Here is a 21464-nt window from a genome sequence, read left to right as displayed (position 1 = left end):
GTATTTGGGGTCTTGCCCGGTTTCTTTCCTGGGAAGAACTCTTACAGCTTCCTTATCAGTCAAAGATTTGGACCATTTTTTTTCTGCCACTTACATTAAGGAAAATAAAGAGCAACTTCTCCAGAATCAACAGAAATGCTCTGGTTTCTGATGTAAGGGTGGCTTTTCTTGTCCTGACTTGAATCACGCCATCAGTCCTGAAGATAAAGATGCATTAGTTCCTGGAGAGCCAGGAGTGTATAGTTTTACATCAGCTTGGCAAATGAGTATTTTGGTAATTACAGTTGCTCTCTCTCTATGTCTCTAACAGCTCCAAGTGTTCTTATTTCAGAACAAAGCTGATAATTTGATTATGGCCTTAATTCAGCAGAGCACTTAAATACTTTGTAAATTTAAATGGTTAAGTGTTCAACTCAGGTGGACGCATCTGTTTTGTTACATTTATCCTCTAAACCAACAGCATATTCTTTTAAAAAAATATTATCTGTTAAATCAGTGTGGTAGGATACATAAGTTCGTCAGAAACTGGAAGGTCCCAGAACATCTATATTTCTGTCGTATAATAAAATATAGGATACTATACCTAATCTGATTCAAACAGAGATCAAATGCATTTCAGAGGCTAGGTTACGCCACCAAATAAAACTGACTCTGAAACATCTGTTTTGTTTTATACAAAACCGTAAACATACATAATTACAAAACGGCCTAAGCTGTTTCTTTTGAAGGCACCCTAAACAACAAGGACAGCAGGAGAAGTGTTACAAAGTCAGTGCGTGTACATTAATCGTGGCATGGCAGCATTGTAAAGAAACTGTCAAATTCAGAGGGATTATAAAACAGCTGGGATGAATTCTAGGTAAGAACACCAGACTTCACAGAGCTGTTTTTTAAATCTCTGGATTCTAGGTCACAGCAGAGGCTGTGATGCAGAGTGCTCATTCCTTCACTCCTTCACGTTGCGTTCTCTCAAGTGAGGATCATGACTTCTAGAGGGCTGGAAGCATTATCTCTTCTTTTATGGAAAGGATCACTTGGTGCGATCATTAGGCATCTTGAAACTGGGAAGAGGTTTATTGCTGTGACAGATCGGGCAACATATGGAAGGAAATAAGACATTCTCCAGAGACAGATTAAGTTTTTGCCAAGGCATTTTATTGAAATTTTGGAAAATAAACAGGTCATTAATTGGGTCCAGATTTAGCTACTGCAAATTGTGCAACAATGTTGCAAACCAGATGCTTTCCCCTATTTGTTTTTACAACCCTTTCTATTTATGGATGCTCTTATTTAATGACATATTTCTTTAGAGGGCATTGTATTGCACCGGAAGTCGTGTCTCTCAGTTAGTTTTGCCAGTAGATGCCCGAGTAAAACATACATGTCCGCACAATTTCAGGGGACAAAACAGTCAGCAATAACATGATAAGTAGGAAATAATTGGTAGGAAGTTGTGGAATACAATGGTTCTTGTAAAATTAATGTCTAATTCTTCCCTGGATTCCTTAGCATGTAGCATACCCCGGTAGTGAAATGACAGAGGGAAAGACACCTATCCCAAGGACAGCATCGTAAGACTTGGCTTGCTGATGAAGGTGGGAATACAATCAGTGTCAGCATTTTTCTGGCTTTCCTGAGCCATGCAGCACAGCCACTGATGCACCTATCAGCTCCAGTTTCAACCTGATCTCCAGATCAAGGCTGGATCCCAAAATGGGAATGTAGCAGCCAAGTCAGCTAAGCTGTACTGACTGACAGAAATACTTGAGAAAATAAATCTTCATTCCTTTTCCACTTTGGTTTTGTTTAGTCCTTGAAGTACAGGCATTATGTTATGTTCCTATTCACAGTCTTGATTCATGTTATGAATAACATACAGGGTGAAAAGCATCTGCCCTGACTTGAAAGCAGTGAGTCTAGTGGGGATGCCTTCTAAAACGATTGAGCTAGTCACACGAGGTCCTTTACAGTCAAAAGACAGAAATAGGTACCTCTGAAGGCAAGTCCTGTCATCCTGAAATAGGTGTGTGAGACAAGGGGGATGAATTGCCCTCCAGCGGTGCTTATTTCTCTCCATAATCCTAGCCAAGTGACAGCACCAAAGACCTGCCTGCATCTGTGACAAGCAGGGAAAAAGCCATCTCTTCAGCTGCCACCTGAGTGCATTTGATATTGATATCAGTGAGCCACTAGCATTGCAGAAGTTTAATTTTAGAGATTGCTGCTTATAGCATCTCTGGCTTTGTTTTAAGGTACCTGCTCAAGTAAGCAAAGCAGGAGGCGAGTTGACAAGGCGCCTGTGACTTCAGTTGCACTTGAACATGCACTTAAAGTTACACGTTCTGGCAGTAACCAGCCAGTGTACCTGAACCTTGCGTAAATGTATTTCTCCATTTCCAGGTTATTTATTCCTAATAAAAGCTGTGTAATTTTATTTGTGATTCCTGATTGGTTTAGCTAAGCAGCAATGACAGCGGCCATGCAGACTTCGTACTGCATGCTTTAAAGTGTGTTTTAAGGTTCACTTTTCAAACTACTAGTTAGTTTTCCAATGTGTGAATGTTTGTTGTACTTGGTACAGTGTCCTTGGTCAGAGCAAAAGTTCGTCAGCCTCAGGTATCCTGTTTTTCACAACAGCTGCTAGTGGATACTTAGGAAAGAGTGTAAGAACATGGCAATTTTATAGTATGACCTCTTAGCTTCCAGGTTTCAGTAAATAGCTCTTTACTGATGTTGTTAACAAGGCTGCCAATTAGGAACAAAGTAAGAGGGGGGTTCACGATGTGACTGTACTTCCTAGCTGAGCTATACCTAAGCTGGTGAGACACAGTCTGTTTCCCGTTCGTAATCTTCTGGGGATGTGTAATCCTTCACATCACAATTGCTATTTAAAAAAGTTATTTTCAAATCATTCACAGGTGTCACGGCCAGAGTTGCCTCCCTGTCACTTGAACTTTCACTAGTCTGAGCAAAGTGGGAACAAAGTTTATTTTTAAAGCAATATGGACTTACTAGTGGTTTGAAAGCAAAATGTTCAGAACTCCATTTGGTTCTAATTTATCATCCAACCTATTATGTTTGGTAACATATTATGAACCAGTGAGTATATTATTTGTCATAAGTTCCTCAGGACATAGAAGGAGGAAAAATGAAGACTGAAATACATGAATCTCTGGTTCGTTCTTTTGCAATCCAAGTGCAGAGTACATACAAAGTACTTTAAAGCCAATTCTGATCTCAGCCACACAAGTGCAAATCCTGATTAAGGGTAATCAGCAAATTCTGGTGCGGAGTGAAAGACCTCCACAGCAGCATGGTCTGGAAACTCTTTTTTTTCAGGATCCAGTTTTGTCTTAATTTCATGTCCTTATAGCTGAGAACAGCACTTACCCATCAAAATCTAACTGAAAGAGAGGAGGAAAAAAAAATAAGCAAACATAAACAGGACAAACCTTTTTCAAAGGACAGGTGCAATTTCTGTTCTGCAATTTTTAATTGCTCGACTTGAGATACTTCAAAGAGGTCTTATGTTCAGACTGAGGAAACCAACACTCCCAGAAAGTCAGAGCTTTGCAAGTGTCATGGAAAATCGACCCAAGATGAGTAGTTCCTTTTGAAGGTTTTGGCCAAGGAATTTTTCCAGTAAAACTACATTCCATAAACATGGAGCAACACCTTAAGTAGACAACAACAAATGAGGAACACCGTGGGGTTGATCTGAAAGAGCGCTGTATATTCAGAAAGTGGGACAGGGAGGAAGCCTGGTAGAGGGACTTAATAGGGTGCTAGGATAAACAGAGGGCAGACGGCAATATTTTCATCACGCTGGAACTGAGAGAGTAAAAAAGAAAGTCACAGCTGGTATGGACCTTATCAACCAACTCTCTTGGTCTGCCTATTTTGAACAGAGGGGGAATCAAAAGATGAGAAGTCGTCTTGGTAAGTCGTTGCTGGAGGAGGGAGGAGGATGTGCAAGGGAATGTGTACAGAGCTCGAGGGGGGAGAGGTGGAGAAAGAGAGTATGATCCAAGGCAGGATAGCCGATGTGGGGCAGCAGGGGGAGAAAGAGGGAACGTCTGCTGGAGAATAATTCACCCCACCTGCATTGCTGCAGGTTTTAGGCTCTCTCTGGTCCTTCCTGCTCACTGGTAGCATTTTCCAGAGGCAGGGTGTGAGGCAGGAGGAGTAGACTGCCTGCACTTTCTCAGGAGAAGCAATGTGGTGGCTGGCAAGGGAGCTATGGGAAGCCCTTTGCCCTGCATAGCTCCTGCTATTTGGCAGGCTCCCACTCTGTAATAAAAAAAAAAAAGCGCACCTGCAGCTTATTGACCAAAATTAATTTATCCGTTTAGATACATCAATTCTACAGTGTCTATATAGCGCAGTGCAAACTGTGAGTTAAAAAAAAAAGGGCCAGAAAGAAAAACAGAGTCTAGAAATGGAAACCTTAAGTTGTGCACAGAGCAGTTGATTGCTGGGAGACAGAAAATCCTGATCAGGGACTGCTCCAGTTCATGAATATCTGTTTATATTGTAAACTGTTCCACTGCTGGTTTATTGTGGAAGGTCTGCCAGGGATTTTGGTTTTGTTTTGTTTTAAATAAAATTGTAACTTTGATACTCCTAAATTTTCTGACATGAGAAAGTATTAATTTGGGATTAAAAGCTATGGACATCATATATTCTCTTTCAGGCATACAGGACAATTAATGTACTGTCCACAGGAATTGATGCAGATTATGCTAAATTCTAGCTTTAGGTGAGGGATAAGTGATACATGCATGTCCCATATTTCCCCTGGCTTCTTTATTTTTGAGGTTGCCATTGCAAATTGTGCAGCCAGCTAAGAGTCCAAATGTATTGGTCACACTTGCAGTGACATGGTGGGTCAGCCTTAAAGCTAGGCTAGTGACAAAGTTCACTGCTCATCCATATTATTTTCTGTGCAGGACCTATTCTCTGGTTCTGGGTTGCCCAAGATGGTAACCTGGGCAAGAGAATAAAAGTTTATGCGCACCCTGTTCCCCAGGGCATGGGCAAGCACATACCCAGATGCCATGGGGACAGACCTCAGCTCTGTGCTGGATTCAGTGCCCTCACTCACTCTTGCAGCAACAGCATGGCACTGCCACGTGTCAGGCCAGATGGCCCTGCACTGTGCCAGCAATGCTTGGTGCTACAACACTTAATTCAGTTTGCTTCGCCAGGGAGATGGGGGAGATGGAGGCAGAAAGGGTCACTGCATCTTCGGCAGAGGGCATCCCTCCCAGGAACACTTGCCACCCCACGTAGCCCAAAATCCCACCATGCATCAGGCAAAACCCCAGCTTTCCTGGGTCTCCAGGAAGAGTAACCTGCAAAGGGATGGCTTTGCTCCACTTAGTGGCTGTCTTGGTGGTGGTGGCTCGGCAACTGTAGAAAAAGGGAGACATTTTAACTGTGAGTGAAAAAAAACACTTTATATGCATCCTGTAGAGTACTTCCTTATGTGCTAGGCTGCAGTCCAGCCTTAGAGTCAAGACCCAGCTTATGGGTTAGAGTGTATTCCTCTGTAGAGCCGCATGTACAAATGCTGCATCCTTGTTATGCAGTACTTATAAGATCTAATTACATGCATTTAATAATATATTGGGAAACCTGTGGCATTCTGCAAGGTTAAGCAGTAAGTCTCTCATCTGAAGGAACCTGCTACAGGTGTAGGACCATTTTGAAGGGTATTTATTTTCTCCCTCGTTCATGCAATTACAGTAGATTTTAGCCTGACTTCAGTGGAGTGATATTACTTGTAAGGAAAATAAAGCTGCCCACAAAATTATATTTCCTTTTTTTTTACATATAGGTACCAAAGTAGTTAAGCAAGGCAAAGATTACTGTTGGTAGTCAGAAAATTGGTACAGAGACAGGTTATACAACTTTGCTGAAGTCTTACAGCAAGTCACTGGCAGGTTGTCCTGTGCCCTAACAGTTGTGTCAGTCTGCCTCGCTGGACCAGAGGCTGATATCATGCAATGATTATTCATTGATTTCAAGGAGCCTGGAGAATTTTATGTTACCATGCACCAGTCCCATGCTGTTGTGTTTGAAATAGCGTTGCCAAGAGCTATTCTGTTCTGTCTTGAGTTTTTTTAATGTTTAAAAAAATCTAACTGTGGCATTGTCTCTTAGCACAGAGAGATGAAAAAATCCTCTCTCAAAACCAGGTCAAAACCTGAATATTTCCTCTCTTGCTCATTTCATCACCATGGTACTGGAGTCCTGTTGAAAAGAAAATAAATAGCGAAGCCCTCACATGAAGTCTGCAAAGGCATGAACCTTCAGCTGAGATAGGAATGTTTGCCTGTGGTCCAGAGTGACACTAGTAGTAGGGCTGTGTAGGGATTTACAATGTGTTTGGATAACATAAGAAACTAAGTTTATCTAAACACTTTCTTATGTTATCACTGTGTTATCCAAACACTTTGTTAGCGAGGCTGGGAGATTAGGATGTATGTTAGCCCACCACTACTTAAATATATTTGCACAGTTCCTGTGGGTTTAGTTTTTGGAACTTGTGTATAGATTTAGCAGATGGAGTTGCACTAAGGGTATGGAAACTACTTATAGCTCATTGCTGTCATAATAATCTCCAAATGCTTTGGCAGGGGAGGTCTGCCACCTGAAATGTCTTTCTCTTTTTTGACTTCTATTTTGACCTCTATTTATTAGCCAACCTTTTTTTTTTTTTAATTTACTGTTGAGAACCGCTGTCTTTAGGGACTTCACACTGCAGGATGCTGACTATTCTTGGCTTGGGAAGAGTTCAATTAAGGCCAGCGGAGTGTATATTCATATGCTGGTGTGGTTTGACTGAGAAAAAATGTGATGTTCAAAACTGAACAGGAATGAGACCAAAACGCCTAAATTAGCAGCCAGGCACTGGATGAAACAACCAACCCCTTGCAATGACTTTACCCACTGGCCAGGAGCACCTGGTCCCTTCTAAACCCCTGGGAGACCAGAAGGGGCAGGAAGGTCACATCCTCTGAGCTGGTCATTGTCGCCAGCAGACCACCGGCTTACACTTCACCAGCAAATGTGCCAAGAGGGCATGGAGAGGTTGTGTCCAGGGAAATACTAGCTATTCTGCAGACTCCAGCCAGAAACCACAGGAGTGGATATTTTGATGCATGTATGCACTAGCAATGCTGTTACGATCCCACTTTTATATAGTCCACGAGGTGGGTGCAGGCTGGTTAGTTCACTTAAGAATATAGACTGGCTGCTCCAGGTCAGACCACAGCTCCCTCCAACCCAGTATTATGCATCGGCCAGCAGGCAGTTGCAGCTATTTTGGGAAGAATGTAACACTAGGATAAGCATGTAGTGATGCTGTATACGTTATATATCCTACCCGTGTTCATGTGGTTCAGGGAGGTCCTGAGCCGTGAGCTGGAATTTTGTGCTTAATGGCCCTTGCTAGATTTTTCTTTCAGGAATTTACCTATCCTTTTTCATTTTTTTTTTAAACTTTTCTAACTTCTGGCAGCCACAGCATCATCCGACAATGACTTCCAGGGGTCAGCTATGTAAATATGAAGAAATATTTATGTTCATTCATTTTGAACCTCCCCCGTGATCATTTCACTTACTGTTGCCAATGTCATTCACTGCGAGAAAAGACTGCAGCACTGCCAGGTGGTGGGCAGGCCTTTGTAATAGCATAATGATGTTTGTTGGTTTGCTGTCAATTAGTTTTCTGAAAAGTTTGAAAATCCTCTCTGCTTTTGTTTTGTACCTGCTGAGCACTTATATTGGATTTTCATAAACGTGTCCAAGAGCTGTTTCCTCAGTGATAATAGCTCCATTAAATTCCATCACTGTGCACTGTGTACCTTTAGGGTGTTATTTCTCTGGTATATTTATCAGCATTCAAAAGCTACTGTTTTAATGCCTTCTCAATCAATATTGTAAGAACCTTCAGTATTTCCAACCGATTACTGTTTTGACTTCCCGCCTAATTTGGTATCGTCATTACATTTTGCCACCTCACGACTCAGTCTAAAAAAAAAGTGTGTGGAGAGTGGACAGAACAGGTTCCAACACTAATCTCTGTGAGAGTCTCCTGGAAACCTCACCCCATTGTGAACGTGGAATATTTATTACCACTTTTGTTTCCTGTCTTTAAGCAGCCATTAAGGCACAAGTGGCCTTTTCCTTTTATCCCTGATAGCTGAGCTTCTTTATGATCTCATGGTAGAGCATCTTGGAGGAGCCTTTGTCAAATCTGTTACTACTAATTTTTTTAATTTGATATCCCTGAGCTCCTCTGCAGGAGGACTGATGTGAGGAATCATTTCAGCTTTCTTGCCATGACCCTCATCTTTTTGGCTTTTTGCATACGTCCTTATTTCTGTAAGTTTGCCTGGGTGGGGCACTCACTGCCCTTTTCCCGCTGGTGTCCTTTGTCCCCCTAAATGCACTGCTGTCGTACTGGGCCTGCATATCATTTCTAATCCTCTGCTTGTGTTAGAGATGCCTTCCGTGGTTTGGCCAGGCCACTAATGCTTTTGTAATCAGGAGGTGCATTTTATAATGGTACTATCTACTAAAGTGTGGGTCTTAAAATGCAAATGGATAATCCTCTGATGCTGGAATGAGTATGATAGAACAGAGGAAAAAGGTATAATGTACTAGTCAGAAGCCTCTTCACCTGGTTTGAAGTTTGTCAAGGGTGTCTCTAAGCCTTGCATAAGAAGTCTTGCTTAGCAATATTCATTTTTAAAACTCACTATCAGACAGTTGACATAGCCGCTGACTTGACTCCAGAACACATTAGTATCAGGCTTTCCAGTGAACGATCCTCTGTTGTAATGCTGTGCAGCTATTAGCCGCTTCCATCTCACTTCCTGAAGATGTCGAAATCTCATAACCTGTTTTCCTTTTGCCCCAGTCCAATTCCTGGCAGCCCCAGACAAGTCGCAGAGCCTCGGCACCCCAGCACGGCCTCAGGAAGATGGTCAAAGTGCCACTGAGGCAGAGGGAAGCATTTCTGGCTGCTCTGGAGACCCTGCTGTTGCATGCCTTCTATAAATGAGTTTGCAGTCTGTAGTACTCCCAGCTCATCTCTCAAACAAATGTCTGCGTTCAACAATAAAACATTTTTCCTAAACGGCAGGCACTGTCCTGATCCCAGAGATAGGATTCAACACATGTGAAGTCAGTGAAACCCTCATTATAAACACAGTTTTGTGTTCCCCACTTATGAGTTTTTTCTCTTCCTAACTTTGAGAAAGGAGGAATTGCCTGCTGTTAACACATGAGCTGCTGTGCAGTCATCTGTAAAGGCAGATACAGGTAAGAAATACAAGATGTGTGGATAGGATAGGGATAAGTCATGTGGGTAGGACTCAAATATAGTATATATTACATATATATTGGAGTTTTGGCCACAATCCAGCAAACCGGACTATTCTTCTACCTGCAGAATTATAGAAGGGAATCCAGAGATCAACAAGTTAAAAGCAGATGCCTGATTTTTTTTTTTCTTCTGTGCCTTGAAAACAAGAGTTTCCGGCTTCTTCTAACTACATGTCACTGATGTTAATAACAACTGTGCTCCTCCAGTGGTTAGGAAGCTGTGTTGTTCTCATAGCACCAGTGCTTTCAAATAATGAGAAGCGATCAAGCTGCCATTTAATTTTAGATGTGATATAACAAGATAAGTGCAACTAACAATAAAAGGAAAATGGGTCATGGCGGGAAGATCAAGTGGCTGATTACTGTGTGAGAACTTCAGGTTCAATCCAAGCCTGAAGAACTCCACGCCGTGGACGACATCATGGACCTATCTCACAGTTACTTAGGAGGGGTGAATTACAAGACATGAGTGAGTAGTCACATACACACACACACACACACACATACATATACACACATGTGAATGCAAGTGGGAAAGTGCTGTTCATGTCAATTTGCCCTCAACTACCTCGCTGCCTGTAGCATTGCCTCATGTTTGTATGAGTAATACTCTAAGGCCAAGGTGGTGCATAGAAAGTCACAATGTTGTTTTGCTCAGAAAAGCTGGACATAAGTGGATAGGTCGTTATCAGATGTATTTTAGCATTTGTAGACTACACCGCGCTGTTCTCTGCAGCTGATTACAGCACCCTGCTCTCAGTGATATGGAAGCAGATCACAAGTACTGCCTGTGATACTTCAGCATATGTGGATAGCCCTGGGGCAGGTTTTTTCTGCAAATAGTTTAGTCTTTCCCTCTCACACCAAATGCAGTTTCAGGGAGAAAAGGTAGAAGAGAGACATAAAAATCAATGAACAGAAAATCAAGTTGTAGTTCTGCCTATGAATGCATACGGAAAAGAGTACACATCCTTGAGCTGACTTTGTAAATTATACTAACAAACGCTGCAGAGGTTGTCAGTAGTGCTCTGCTTTATTAGTAAACCTTTAAGTGAAACTTCCTGATCTTCCAGAATATTTCAGTATTCATCAAATCACTGTTTGTCACGATAGATGTCTAGCTGTGGCATGTAAGTATTACACTATAGATACAAATGTGGACATTTCTTATCCAGGTTTAAAATCACTAATCCCAGCTGTGGTTTTATGAAGGAACCTCCATTCTTGCATGGATCAGTCGCCACATGGGAATGTGGGCTTGGGTTTCCATCTCATGGGCTGTGCTGCTGTCGTGACAGGCAGCAGTTTCAGGTGTGTGCTGGAGCTCCCCTGCAGTCTTTGTAAAATGCGTGGGGAAGCTTTAATCTTCAAGTGCTTTTATGAGACACATTAGCATGGAGTTCAATGTTGCTCTATTAACTATTCCAGAAACAGTCTGTAGACTGAGACTGAAATATTAATTAGCACTCTTGCATAACATCTTAGGCTTCTGTAGTACTTCATGTCTGAAAAAATGATGGCCAAAGGGGTTTCCTCATTTGAATGATGCATTTTTGAAAACAAGCAGTGAGTGTAAAGGCAGTCACCAACTGAGGAGACAGTCATTTTAGAAGTATGCAATGAGAACTACTTCTTTCCTCCACCGTGCACAACTTCAAGCACAGGAGCTTTCAAACGAGCACCGCAAGACCAGCTAACTCTTGTTGTTTCTTGTTTTATTTGACTACTATGTACGTGCTGGAGCAGAGCCAAAGAATTCAGCCTCGGCAGAGGCAGCTCTCAGCAGCACTAAGCCTGCAGCAGCCCTCTGGCTCTGAACTTGTGTTTGGACCCTTGTGTTGGGGAGGAAGGGAAGGTCATTGCCCAGCGACGGAGGCTCCTCATTCTGCCCTTCATGAGCACTGAGGTGTGCTGCTGGGGAAGCTGGGAGGGCAGCTCTGCCCTGTCGCTTACCCTCTGGCGGGGACTTGGGAAGGACGGGCAGCCACAAGGGCACTGGGGCTGGTGTTTTCTCTCTCTACAAGCAGGTAACTGGGCTTGTTGAGCCTTTAACGGCCTTGTTCCTTAGTCAATACCTTACTCAGGCTCTTGCCTTGGGTTTTGTTTCTTTGGGTGGGCTTTTGAAACATTACATTTCTGTTAAACTGCTTCCTAGTGTTTGGAAATATTGCAAGGAAGAATGCAGAATCCCATTAGCTGAAAAAGTCAATGCATTTTCCAACAGAAAAAGAAATCCCTATGAAAATTTAAAGAGAGTGCTATGAAATGTTAATAGTTGCTTTCTCCACTAGCAATAGCATTTTATAAGTAGAATTAGATCAAAGCACTGTAGATTAATCAAATAAGAATTTCCCTGCATGGTGGTAATGTCTGTTTGGATAAATACTGTGCACATCATTGACACTCGGGAATCTCTGGGATATTTATTCTTCAAAAGACAACAGCTAGTGACTGACACGCCGACTTGGCAAGCTGGGGTGGGAACGGAAACCATCCCTTCCCTGCTGCTCAGGCTCTCTCCACTCGCACCTGCGTGGCAATCCAGCCTCTGCTTTACACAGCAAGGCAGGGAACAGATGGGTCATTCCCGCTCCCTGGCTGCCAGTGACCAGCCCTGTTGGGGAGTGTGGATGGTGGTGGTGCCACCTTTTTCGTCCTGAGTTTGAAGTCTCTGCTGGGAGCCTCTGAGAAAGCCATACCACCTCTCCTGGAGCAAAAACCAGCAAGTACAGGACTTGTGGGTGCTGTGGATGGTAGTAACAGGTAATGGAGGCTTTCAGTCTAGAGCATTCATTTTAAATTTCTAGTACCTGGAATTATATTTCTCCATTTTATGGCACTGCAAAAGTCCCACGTTGATTAGGAATAAAATTCATAAGGTGTAATAAGAACAGATTGCATCGCAGTAAAACCCTGCCCTAAGGGTTTGCACAGAGCAAAATTTTAATGTATAATTGTGAATGAGACAACTGACCTTTCCCCTCTCACATTTAGGTGGCTACCTCTGCCCTTGCAAGCTAGGCTGACTCTGGCCTTTGTGAGCAGGCGGGTCCCCAGCAATGCCACTCCATTGCCCTGCCCTGGTGGGCAGCCTCATCCAGCCTAGGGGTGGAAGGAGAGCTCCATCATACGAAAGCGCATCGTGGCATATTGTTGGCCTCAGGGCTGGAGAACAGGACACAGCCAATAATGTCTCCACAAGTAGATGGCCAAGTGGAGTCTGGGAAGGTCAAGATCCCCCATGGGTTGGGATGGGGATTGAGCCCCTTCTGCCCAGGGCTTGCAGCCACTCCAGCAGTGCTGTCAGCTCCCTGTCCCCCAGCTTGACACTGGCCTTATGGGAAGGTGAACGGATCTGGGAGGTGGCAGCATGGTTCCCGAGCTGTGCAGGGTCTGTGCTGGCTGGCCACCCAGCTGCTCCCCTCTGCCTTCCCCTGCCCTGCTACCTGCACAGGGCTTTTGGCAGGAGCCCGTTCAGCTGGGTTCATGGAAGAGCCTTCTGAATCACTGTCATTTCCAGTTTTGCGATTCTGTGAAATTGATCTCCAGGGCTGTGAAATTGCTTCCTGTGGGCCAGTGGTGCTCGTCTCAGAAACTGTCTTGATGACAGAAGTCCTGGGCAAGAGTTCTGCTCCCTTAGAAATCAGCTCATGCTAGGGGTGTATCAAACCAAAATATTGGTATTTTAAAATGTAATGTAGCATTATTTGACAGGCATACTAGGAGGGCATTTTCAGTATATTTTTACTCAGATTTGCTGCCCACTTGCTGATAAAAATGGCAATGTTCTGCTTCCATTTGATTAACTAAAGAAATTACATGTTTTGCAAACTCAGTGGTTGATATGCAAAACTGAATGAAAACAGGTGCCCCTCTGTCTGTTAAAAAAAAAAAAGAAAAAGATGTTATGGGGAGGAACCTGACGAACAGAGAATCTCTCCATCCCCTTCCCCTCTTCCTGGCTGTGACCAATTCTTGGTAGCACTAATACTAGGGTCTCTTGGATTTTGTTTACTGCCGAGTGCCTGCTGCTAGGCGTTGTTGATTTTTTTTTCATCCCAAGGGCTTCATTTGTTCCAGTGCTCGTTGTACCGTGTGGTTTTGGGGATTCAGACAGCCCTTCCGTAAACGGACTTTTTCTTGGCAAGCAGGAGTATGATTTTTAGAAAACTAGTGAGGGCACCTTCTCCAGAGATGAGTCAACAGCTGGGTGACGTGGAGCAGAGGAGGAAAAAGTTTTCTGCAGCCCTGCGTACTCTAAAACAGGCCTTCCCGAGTGTCTTCAACTTGTTCTTCTTTGCTTTGTGAAGCGTCCCAGTGCAGCCCCTCCGTGCTGGGCAAGCTCCGTCCATGCCGGGGCTGGCTGTCCCGCTCCGGCAGGCTCCACTTCCACGGGCTGGACTCGGAGCGATTGGCCCGTGCGGATCATGTGGGAGAAGCAGGAATCCTGAGTTGTAGCTTTTGGCACTCCTTTTTCTTTTAAAGCGCTTGCTCTTTTCAGCTCCCTAGGGCTTGTTGCCTCCCTCCTTTCATTACCCTGATTATAATCAGGAGTAGCCACGGTGGAGACTGACGGAGCGATTTTAAAGGAGCAGAGATGTTTAAGCAGGTGCCCAGGACTTCGGGCACAGGCTGTTACTACCTAAACTCGGTGTCACCTGAGGGCCAGGAGATGTACTTGCGATTCGATCAAACCGGCAGGCGCCCTCCCTACAGGACGAGCAGGATTCTTGCCCGTCACCAGCTACTGACGAAAATTCAGCAAGGTGAGTGAGTTACTGGCAGAAGCTCTCCTTAGCCTGACATTGCTGCAGGGTCTGCAGGTCCCCTTTTTCATAGGAGAACAGGTTTTAATGCCTCAAATTTCAGGCTTTTTTCCTGTCTCTATTCTGACCTATTCTGGCTAGAGTCAGACTTAGAAATAGTCATTCGTACCTTCTGTTTCTATACAAGCACGCATAATACAGAGAACCAAGAGACAAACACTAGTGCATGATTAGCTATTTAACTAAATTATCTTTTAATCATAAACTGCAGTCGCTTAGGTGCTGAAGTTCGTCTTTTCTGACTGCCAGAGCAGTTACTAGCAGCAGTATGTCTGCTCCAATTGCTGCAGGTAAAATGTGCTTGTGGTAAAGCACAGAGAGAGAATACATGATAATCTGGTTAAAAACAAAGCAGCAGTCCAGAGCGACTGGAAGAAGGCAGCTGGGATAACATCCTTTCGCAACAAGCGTGCGTAACTGTCAGAGGATTAGAAAACTTGTCACAGGTCCTTAAAAATAATTGCTGACTTGGCTTCCTGCAGCTGCTTATGCAGTTATCCAGGCAGTCATTACAGATGTATTGATTTTGTTTTTCTGAATATACATCTACAGCACTAAAGCTAAATGCAGATTGGCCTCAGAACAAATCCTTTGGCCTATGCGTGCAATTTAAAACCATCTTCAGAATCATTAATGCAAAGATAAAAAAATAAAAGCCAAGTGTACAGATTTTTCCAGATTAAAAAGCAAATCAATAGATAGTTTTGTATTGATCATAGTTTTGTATAGCATCCTGTTTCAAAGAATACCAGCTTCCAAAGTAGATATGTTCCTACATGCAGAAAAAGAGCATGTCATGTATTTGCCGTGAAAAAAAAAAAATTCCTGAAGGTAACAGTCACTTTCCTGACAGCTTGCAAAAAGATGTTTGATTTTGCTAACTAGGGGCAGGCATAGAGTTAACATCATTTACTGTCATATCTGGCAAATATCACAGAAATTGGTGTGAGCTTCTGACCAGCAGCAGTTAAATGGAGTGGCTATTTCTGTGTGCTGCTTTCCAGAAAGGTTCTTTATATCCGTGGCTGTCAAACTCTGGCAGAAGTACAGTGATATAGTGATGGAACTTTTATTGCATTTGTAAAGAAAACAATACATAGTTCTTTGGCCAGCTTTTAAAAAAGATGGAAAAGATAGTTTCTGTGGCAATTAGGAAAAGGCAGTTGTTTGCAAGGCAGTCTCAGGAACTGGTCATGTTTGAAGGATACTGGTCCTCACTGCAGCTCTAATTTCAGGAAGGATATTATGTCATTCTGGGTACCCAGTGTACAGCCTGGATTGAATGGAAAGAAAGGGTAATTGATTTATGTCCAGGTTTATTTGAAAATGTTTTGCATGCAGTGCTAGTACGAGCTTAATTTTCAAGCAGCAGCTGTGGATGAGATGGATTAACACAACTCCTCTACCTGTCACAGTGCTGTTTAATGTTCCCTCTTGTAACCCGTCAGCTGTCTGGGACAGCCAGGGCTGCCAAAGCCACGCAGCAGTGCCGATGCTTTTGAGAGGCTGCGTGGTGGGACAGAGAGGAGTTTCCCAACTGTAACTTTTCAGCCTGCAGCTTGTTGCATGGATTGTCAGTCTGTGGTGAACAACTGCTGCTCTGCCACAGCTTTCCAACCTGTCCCACACAGAGCTGTGCGAGATGATGTTTGTATAGCGTCTTGATGATGTGATATCTGTTACAGTTCAGTATGGGAAATAATTGTGTATTTCAGATCACTATGAATACATTGTTGATTCCTTCACTTCTTTTATTCATGGGAAACTGGGGACAGAGGCAACTGTTGGTTAAGTGTCAGTTCATCAGCAATAATGAAATTATGTGTGCAAATAGGCACTGATGTCTGTGTATGAGTCTGTATGTATGAATATACACATCTAGTAGAAAATCCTATGCAAAGTACACATTTTTTCCACAGTGCCCCAACTACTGAGTAATAATTTTGTTACAATAGCTGTGTTAGTAATACCAAAAAAGCTAAGTCTAGCTAGTATAACTCAATCTGAAACCTCCAGTTTACACTCTGGATGAAACCCTAGACCCAACAGTGTGACTGACAGGACTTTTAGGAAGGTTCACTAGGTGAGCGTGTCTCCCTCTGTGCCTGCCTTATTCAGACTGTAAGTAGTGTGAGGACACTGCAGACTGTCCCAGTCCCAGCCCCAGTCCCAGAGGGTGCTGGAAGAGTACTGTAATATGGGTGGAGGAATCAGTCTGTCCTTTTAGAGGTGAGTGAGTTTTACCCTATTGGCAAGTGGGATTCATTACTAATGGAGTGCCATAGAGCAGCTTATCAAGAATGTATTGAAAAGTAAATCAGGAGATGCAAGGTGAAAACCAAAACTTGCTTTACCCATGACTGTAAATCATTATTTAGTCTTCTTGAATTCATATGTCCTTGAATCATACATTTTAAGGCCGTTAAGACAATGCATTTCAATATTGCTACCCCAATTCTTGTGTTAACACCGCCCCATTTAATCATTGTTTGAATTATAACATATGTTTAGAAAAACATCCAGCCTGCATTTTAATATCGCTGGAACAGTGAATCCTGCCTAGTTAATTGCTTTACTGAAGACAGATCTGCCACATGTTTAAGTGCTAAGCTGCCTTGGGGCTTGTTTGAATACCTGCTCTCTACTTCTCATGCAGATATTTTTCAGTTGCTGTTTTTCCAACTGGAGGCACCTACAGTAGGAAACACTGAAGTTTTTACATCAGGTATATTTTTCCTTAGTGAAAGAAAATGATTTACAAAATCACAATATGTACAATTTACAATGTATAGAGCAGTCAAAGCTTCCATTCCAGATAGGAACGTGGTACACTAATGCAGTGTAACGCAAAGTGTTGCATATGCTTCTATCTTTTGGGTCATTAGCTGCATGTATGATTCCAAACGGTGCTAAATTACTCTATCATACTGTGCAAGACAATGTTTCTTCCTCCTTTAAAAACATATTTGCTGAAGATTTCCTTTGTATTTTCCTTTGGTGTTAGTTAAAAATAAACTAAATGAATCATTAGAGGAATTATACTATTTAATAATTTCTAAAAAGAAAACCACCTCAAGGGAAATGAAAGGAACTAGACTGTTATTTTAATCAGATTATACTTTGAAAGTCCTAAATATTTGGTTTATGTACACCACTGACTCCTTGAGGCAGAATTATGTGGTAGCCTGTGAATGTGAGTAGTAATTATCTGTCTGATATTAAGCAGGTATTTTCAAAATGTGGTCTTTTGATGATTCCCTTTCCCCCATAAGCCCGTTAGTTTCCATGCTGAAGGGGACACATGCCTCAGCATAAAGGAACAGGGTGTAGCATGCTTGGTCTGAGGTATTTATTCAAACTGTGTATGCAGTAACTGTATGAGAATTCATTAATGATTACTCATGTTCTCTTTAAATAAATAAGGTGGTGACTTTCAAGAATTTATATTACATAGAATCATAGAATTGTTTAGGTTGGAAAAGGCCTTTAAGAACATCAAGTCCAACCATTAACATGACACTCCCAAGTCCACCAATAAACCATGTCCGTAAGCACCACGCCAACATGTCTTTTAAACAGCTTCAGGGATGGCGACTCAGCCACTTCCCTGGGCAGCCTGGTCCAATGCTTGACAACCCTTTCAGTGAAGAAATTTTTCCTAATATCCAATCTAAACCTCTCCTAGTGCAATTTGAGGCCATTTCCTCTTGTCGTATCACTTGCTACTTGGGAAAAGAGACAAACACCCACCTCACCACAGTCTCCGTTCAGGTAGCTGTAGAGAGCTATAAGGTCTCCCCTCAGCCTCCTTTTCTCCAGGCTAAACAACCCCAGTTCCCTCAGCTGCTCCTCAAACGACTTGTTCTCCAGACCCTTCACAAGCTTTGTTGACCTTCTCTGGACACGTTCTAGCACCTCAATGTCCTTCTTGTAGTGAGGGGCCCAAAACTGAACACAGTATTCAAGGTGCGGCCTCACCAGTGCCAAGTACATGGATGCGGTCACTTCCCTACTCCTGCTGGCCCCACTATTCCTGATACAAGCCAGGATGCTGTTGGCCTTCTTGGCCACCTGGGCACACTGCTGGCTCATGTCCAGTTGGCTGATCACCTACACCCCTAGGACCTTTTCTGCCGGGCAGCTCTTCAGCCACTCTTCCTGAAGCCTGTAGCATTGCATGGGGCTGTTGTGACCATGACAACATGAGTCACAAAGATGTTATTTCTTTCAGAGTACCTAGCTAAATTCAGTGGAGAACAGAAAATACAAAAAGTAGCTGTAGGTGAAAAGGAATTAAGAATTAAGGCCATACTCTGAAAATGTTGAATTGAAATAATTGACTGTACAGCACAATTAGAGGTAAGTCAAGGTGAATGAAGCCACATCTGCCCCTGCACAGCTAGGCATCGCCAGTAAAGAAATGTACCCATTCATCTACAGTATAATTTGATTCTTAGACTGCAATTTCAGTAAGAAAATAACATGAAGAAATAAATGAAAATAAACCAAATTCCTATTCTCAGTGGGTAAATTCCTTCCCACAGTAACATTCTGTGATTTGTCTCAGTTCACGTCCACAGGCAAGAGCAGTTGAAGAGAATCGTTCGATGGAGCAAGCTCAAAGCATACTGTAACTTTTCAGGGCAAACTCTCTGTTCAGCACTCAGCAGATGTTTTATACTCTCATACGTTGCCAGTTCAGTTTTGATCCTTTATGAGTACTGTTACCTCTGTATCACCTGCATTTGTCTGTTCTGAGCGAGCGTTAGTGGTACAAATGGTCTTTTCTGAACTAGCTCCCTTTGGAGCTAGTTCAACACGTTTAAGCTTTCTCTTTTCTATGTATGAGTACAGTTTGTGGAAAGTGTTACAGAGGGATGCAAGTGACTTGGCAGAAAAAAATGTGCATTTTACATGACTTTAAATTTCAACTGCTAATGTAAAACAAACCAAGTATCAGCAATAGACAGCTGTAATATAATCCCATACTTAAAAGGAGAACTTGGAAGTCATGAAAGTGCAAATGTTGCAGTCATAGTCTGCATGAAAAAAGCCTGGATTACATTCTGGGTGCGCACACAGGTACAGAGTACTTGTCCATTCCTGGAGATGGGAAATGGGATGCAATTATGTAATTAAACACTGTGGTTTTGTTCAGACGTACAGAGAACAAAATATGGTTGTTCAGGCAACCTGAACCATAGCGTTTCCTGTGTTCTGGGTGCTGGCCAGTTAACCTACACATCTTTAAACCTCATTGCCGGAACCCAGGAAAGTAAATGATTAACCAACAAGATTCAGCCTTGGCGGTAATGATACAAACAACCCCCCACTTAGGTCATCTCTGACCAGTACCAGTGACCTACTGCCTCTTGAGCTTGTGGGGTAGCTCCTCGCAGTAGCAGTCTGTACTTTCCATTCAACCCCAGTGCCTCCACTTGCGGTGGCCCCGCGTCTGCACTCCAGCCCAGGCATGCAGGAGGGGATGGGGCTGGGGCTGGGGTGTGCTGCGGCACTGGGAGGAACAGCCTCAGCTGCAGAGCTGCCTTGCAGACCTCGTCTGGACATGGTCCATCACTCTCTCCAGTGTCAGACACGTGTGGGGCAGGCGTGTGTTCACAGCAGAGAGATCTTTGGGTCCATTAAACAATATCAAGTCTTGACTAGGTCTGTGAAAACTGTTTCTTACAGTATCTGAAGGTCCATTAGAAACTGAGACCCTACATCACATGTAGCATCTTCACCATCATCTTTCCTTCCTTACACACTCTTTTCTCAAGTACTAAGTCCTAAACTTGGAGAAACTAGAATTTTTAAATTAAGTTATAGGATTTCTTTAAAAATATTTTTTTTCTGAACTTGTACTCTGAAATGGTTGAAATATTTGTGTGAAATTTTTACACAAAAAGTGGTAACATCCTGAAGGGTACTTATAAACTCAAAGTGCCCTGAGGCATATTCATTAAAAAAAAAAAAGTAGTGCGAAAGATTGCAGTCCAGATAATTAAAGTTTAACAAAGTTGTACTCATAGACAGCAGGACATTTGAAAGGGAGAAACCTTCACTGGAGACACTACCTGGCAAAGAGGTTCAAAAGCTGAAATTATCCAGAAATATCTGTGTGGTATGGATCAAGAAATGGCCTGTGTGGTAGTGCAGACTCAGTGATGATAGTGGTTCCTTCTGGCCTTATAACTTCACAGCCACTGAGTGTTGGTGACACTTCTGCTGACACATGCAGGTTGGACACCAAGAAGAAAATCTTGGCTCTTCTTTTAAATTAGGGGACTTTAGCTCTTAATTTCACTGAATGCAGGATTTCAGCCAAGGTGAAATCTTAACATGAGACATTTTTGTTTTGAAATTATTTGTGGTGAAGAGAACAGCTGTAGTTGTGCTATATATCTTCTGTATTGATTACTGAGGAGATTTCTAATTTTCACATTAACCCTATTGTATAATTAGAGCCAGTAACATTAACAAGCATTTAATCCAATAAATGCTGGGTGTGTGCTCAATAAATGAATCAGTAGGGTTATAATAATAATATTTAGTGTTATAATAATTATATTTTTTTAGTTTAAATTTAGAAGAAGTAGTGGTAAGTCACTGGGGTATATAAAATACCACATAACAGAAGTAAAATAGAAATTACTCACAAAACCAGATTAATTAAAATAATCTGTACATAGCACTTTTGTTACTGGGAGACTCTTATGTCTGTATTTATACATAAATCCCTGAAAGTGCAGTATTTGTGCCCTGAGCAGCGTAAGTGTTAATTAAAAAAATCTGCAGTTTTAGGTTCCACCCAGATATTATTTTTCTCTTTAGGCAATAGATACTTTTGAGCTTCTGTTTTCTCCATTTTGGTTCAAATGCAAACACTTTGAGGTCATTGATAGCATCTTAGCCATAGTAATTGTTTTTATCTTGCTTGTATCATACAATATTCTCAGACTTTTAGTTGTTCTTAAACAATTTTATGAGCCATTTCATATAGGGCATCACATATACTTAGATTAGTGCCTAAGTCTCTAATGGAAGGGACTGAGAAAACAGGTCCCTTGAAGTTAGGTTATTAGGTTATTAAACAAATGCCTGTAGTTGAGTTTGGTTTACATTGCCATAGCTGCTTTTGAGGGTAAAATGCTGAATTATATGGCCTGTGGGCTTAGTCTGGTATATGCTAGTTGTGTAATTTCTTATTTATACTTATTTTACAGGTATTTGAATGTGGGC

At 42.4% G+C, this 21464-nt stretch overlaps 1 protein-coding gene across 7 annotated transcripts in view; it reads left to right on the top strand.

Moving 5' to 3' along the window:
• The window catches only part of STARD13 (StAR related lipid transfer domain containing 13), a 309280-nt gene that overhangs the window by 170392 nt on the left and 117424 nt on the right, over positions 1-21464 (top strand). The window contains exon 1 of one of the 7 annotated variants that reach the window (XM_075084972.1): positions 13459-14162. The exons of the other annotated variants lie outside the window; for them this stretch is intronic. Within the exon in view, the coding sequence (XP_074941073.1) occupies positions 13994-14162 (169 nt within the window). The 5' untranslated portion in view covers positions 13459-13993. Of the gene's footprint in view, positions 1-13458; positions 14163-21464 lie in introns of those variants that run through there. 7 annotated transcript variants of the gene reach the window in all.

Source organism: Phalacrocorax aristotelis, chromosome 1 (genome assembly GCF_949628215.1).
Source record: "Phalacrocorax aristotelis chromosome 1, bGulAri2.1, whole genome shotgun sequence".
Lineage (NCBI taxonomy): Eukaryota > Metazoa > Chordata > Aves > Suliformes > Phalacrocoracidae > Phalacrocorax > Phalacrocorax aristotelis.
This window is presented reverse-complemented; position numbering and strand designations above follow the sequence as displayed.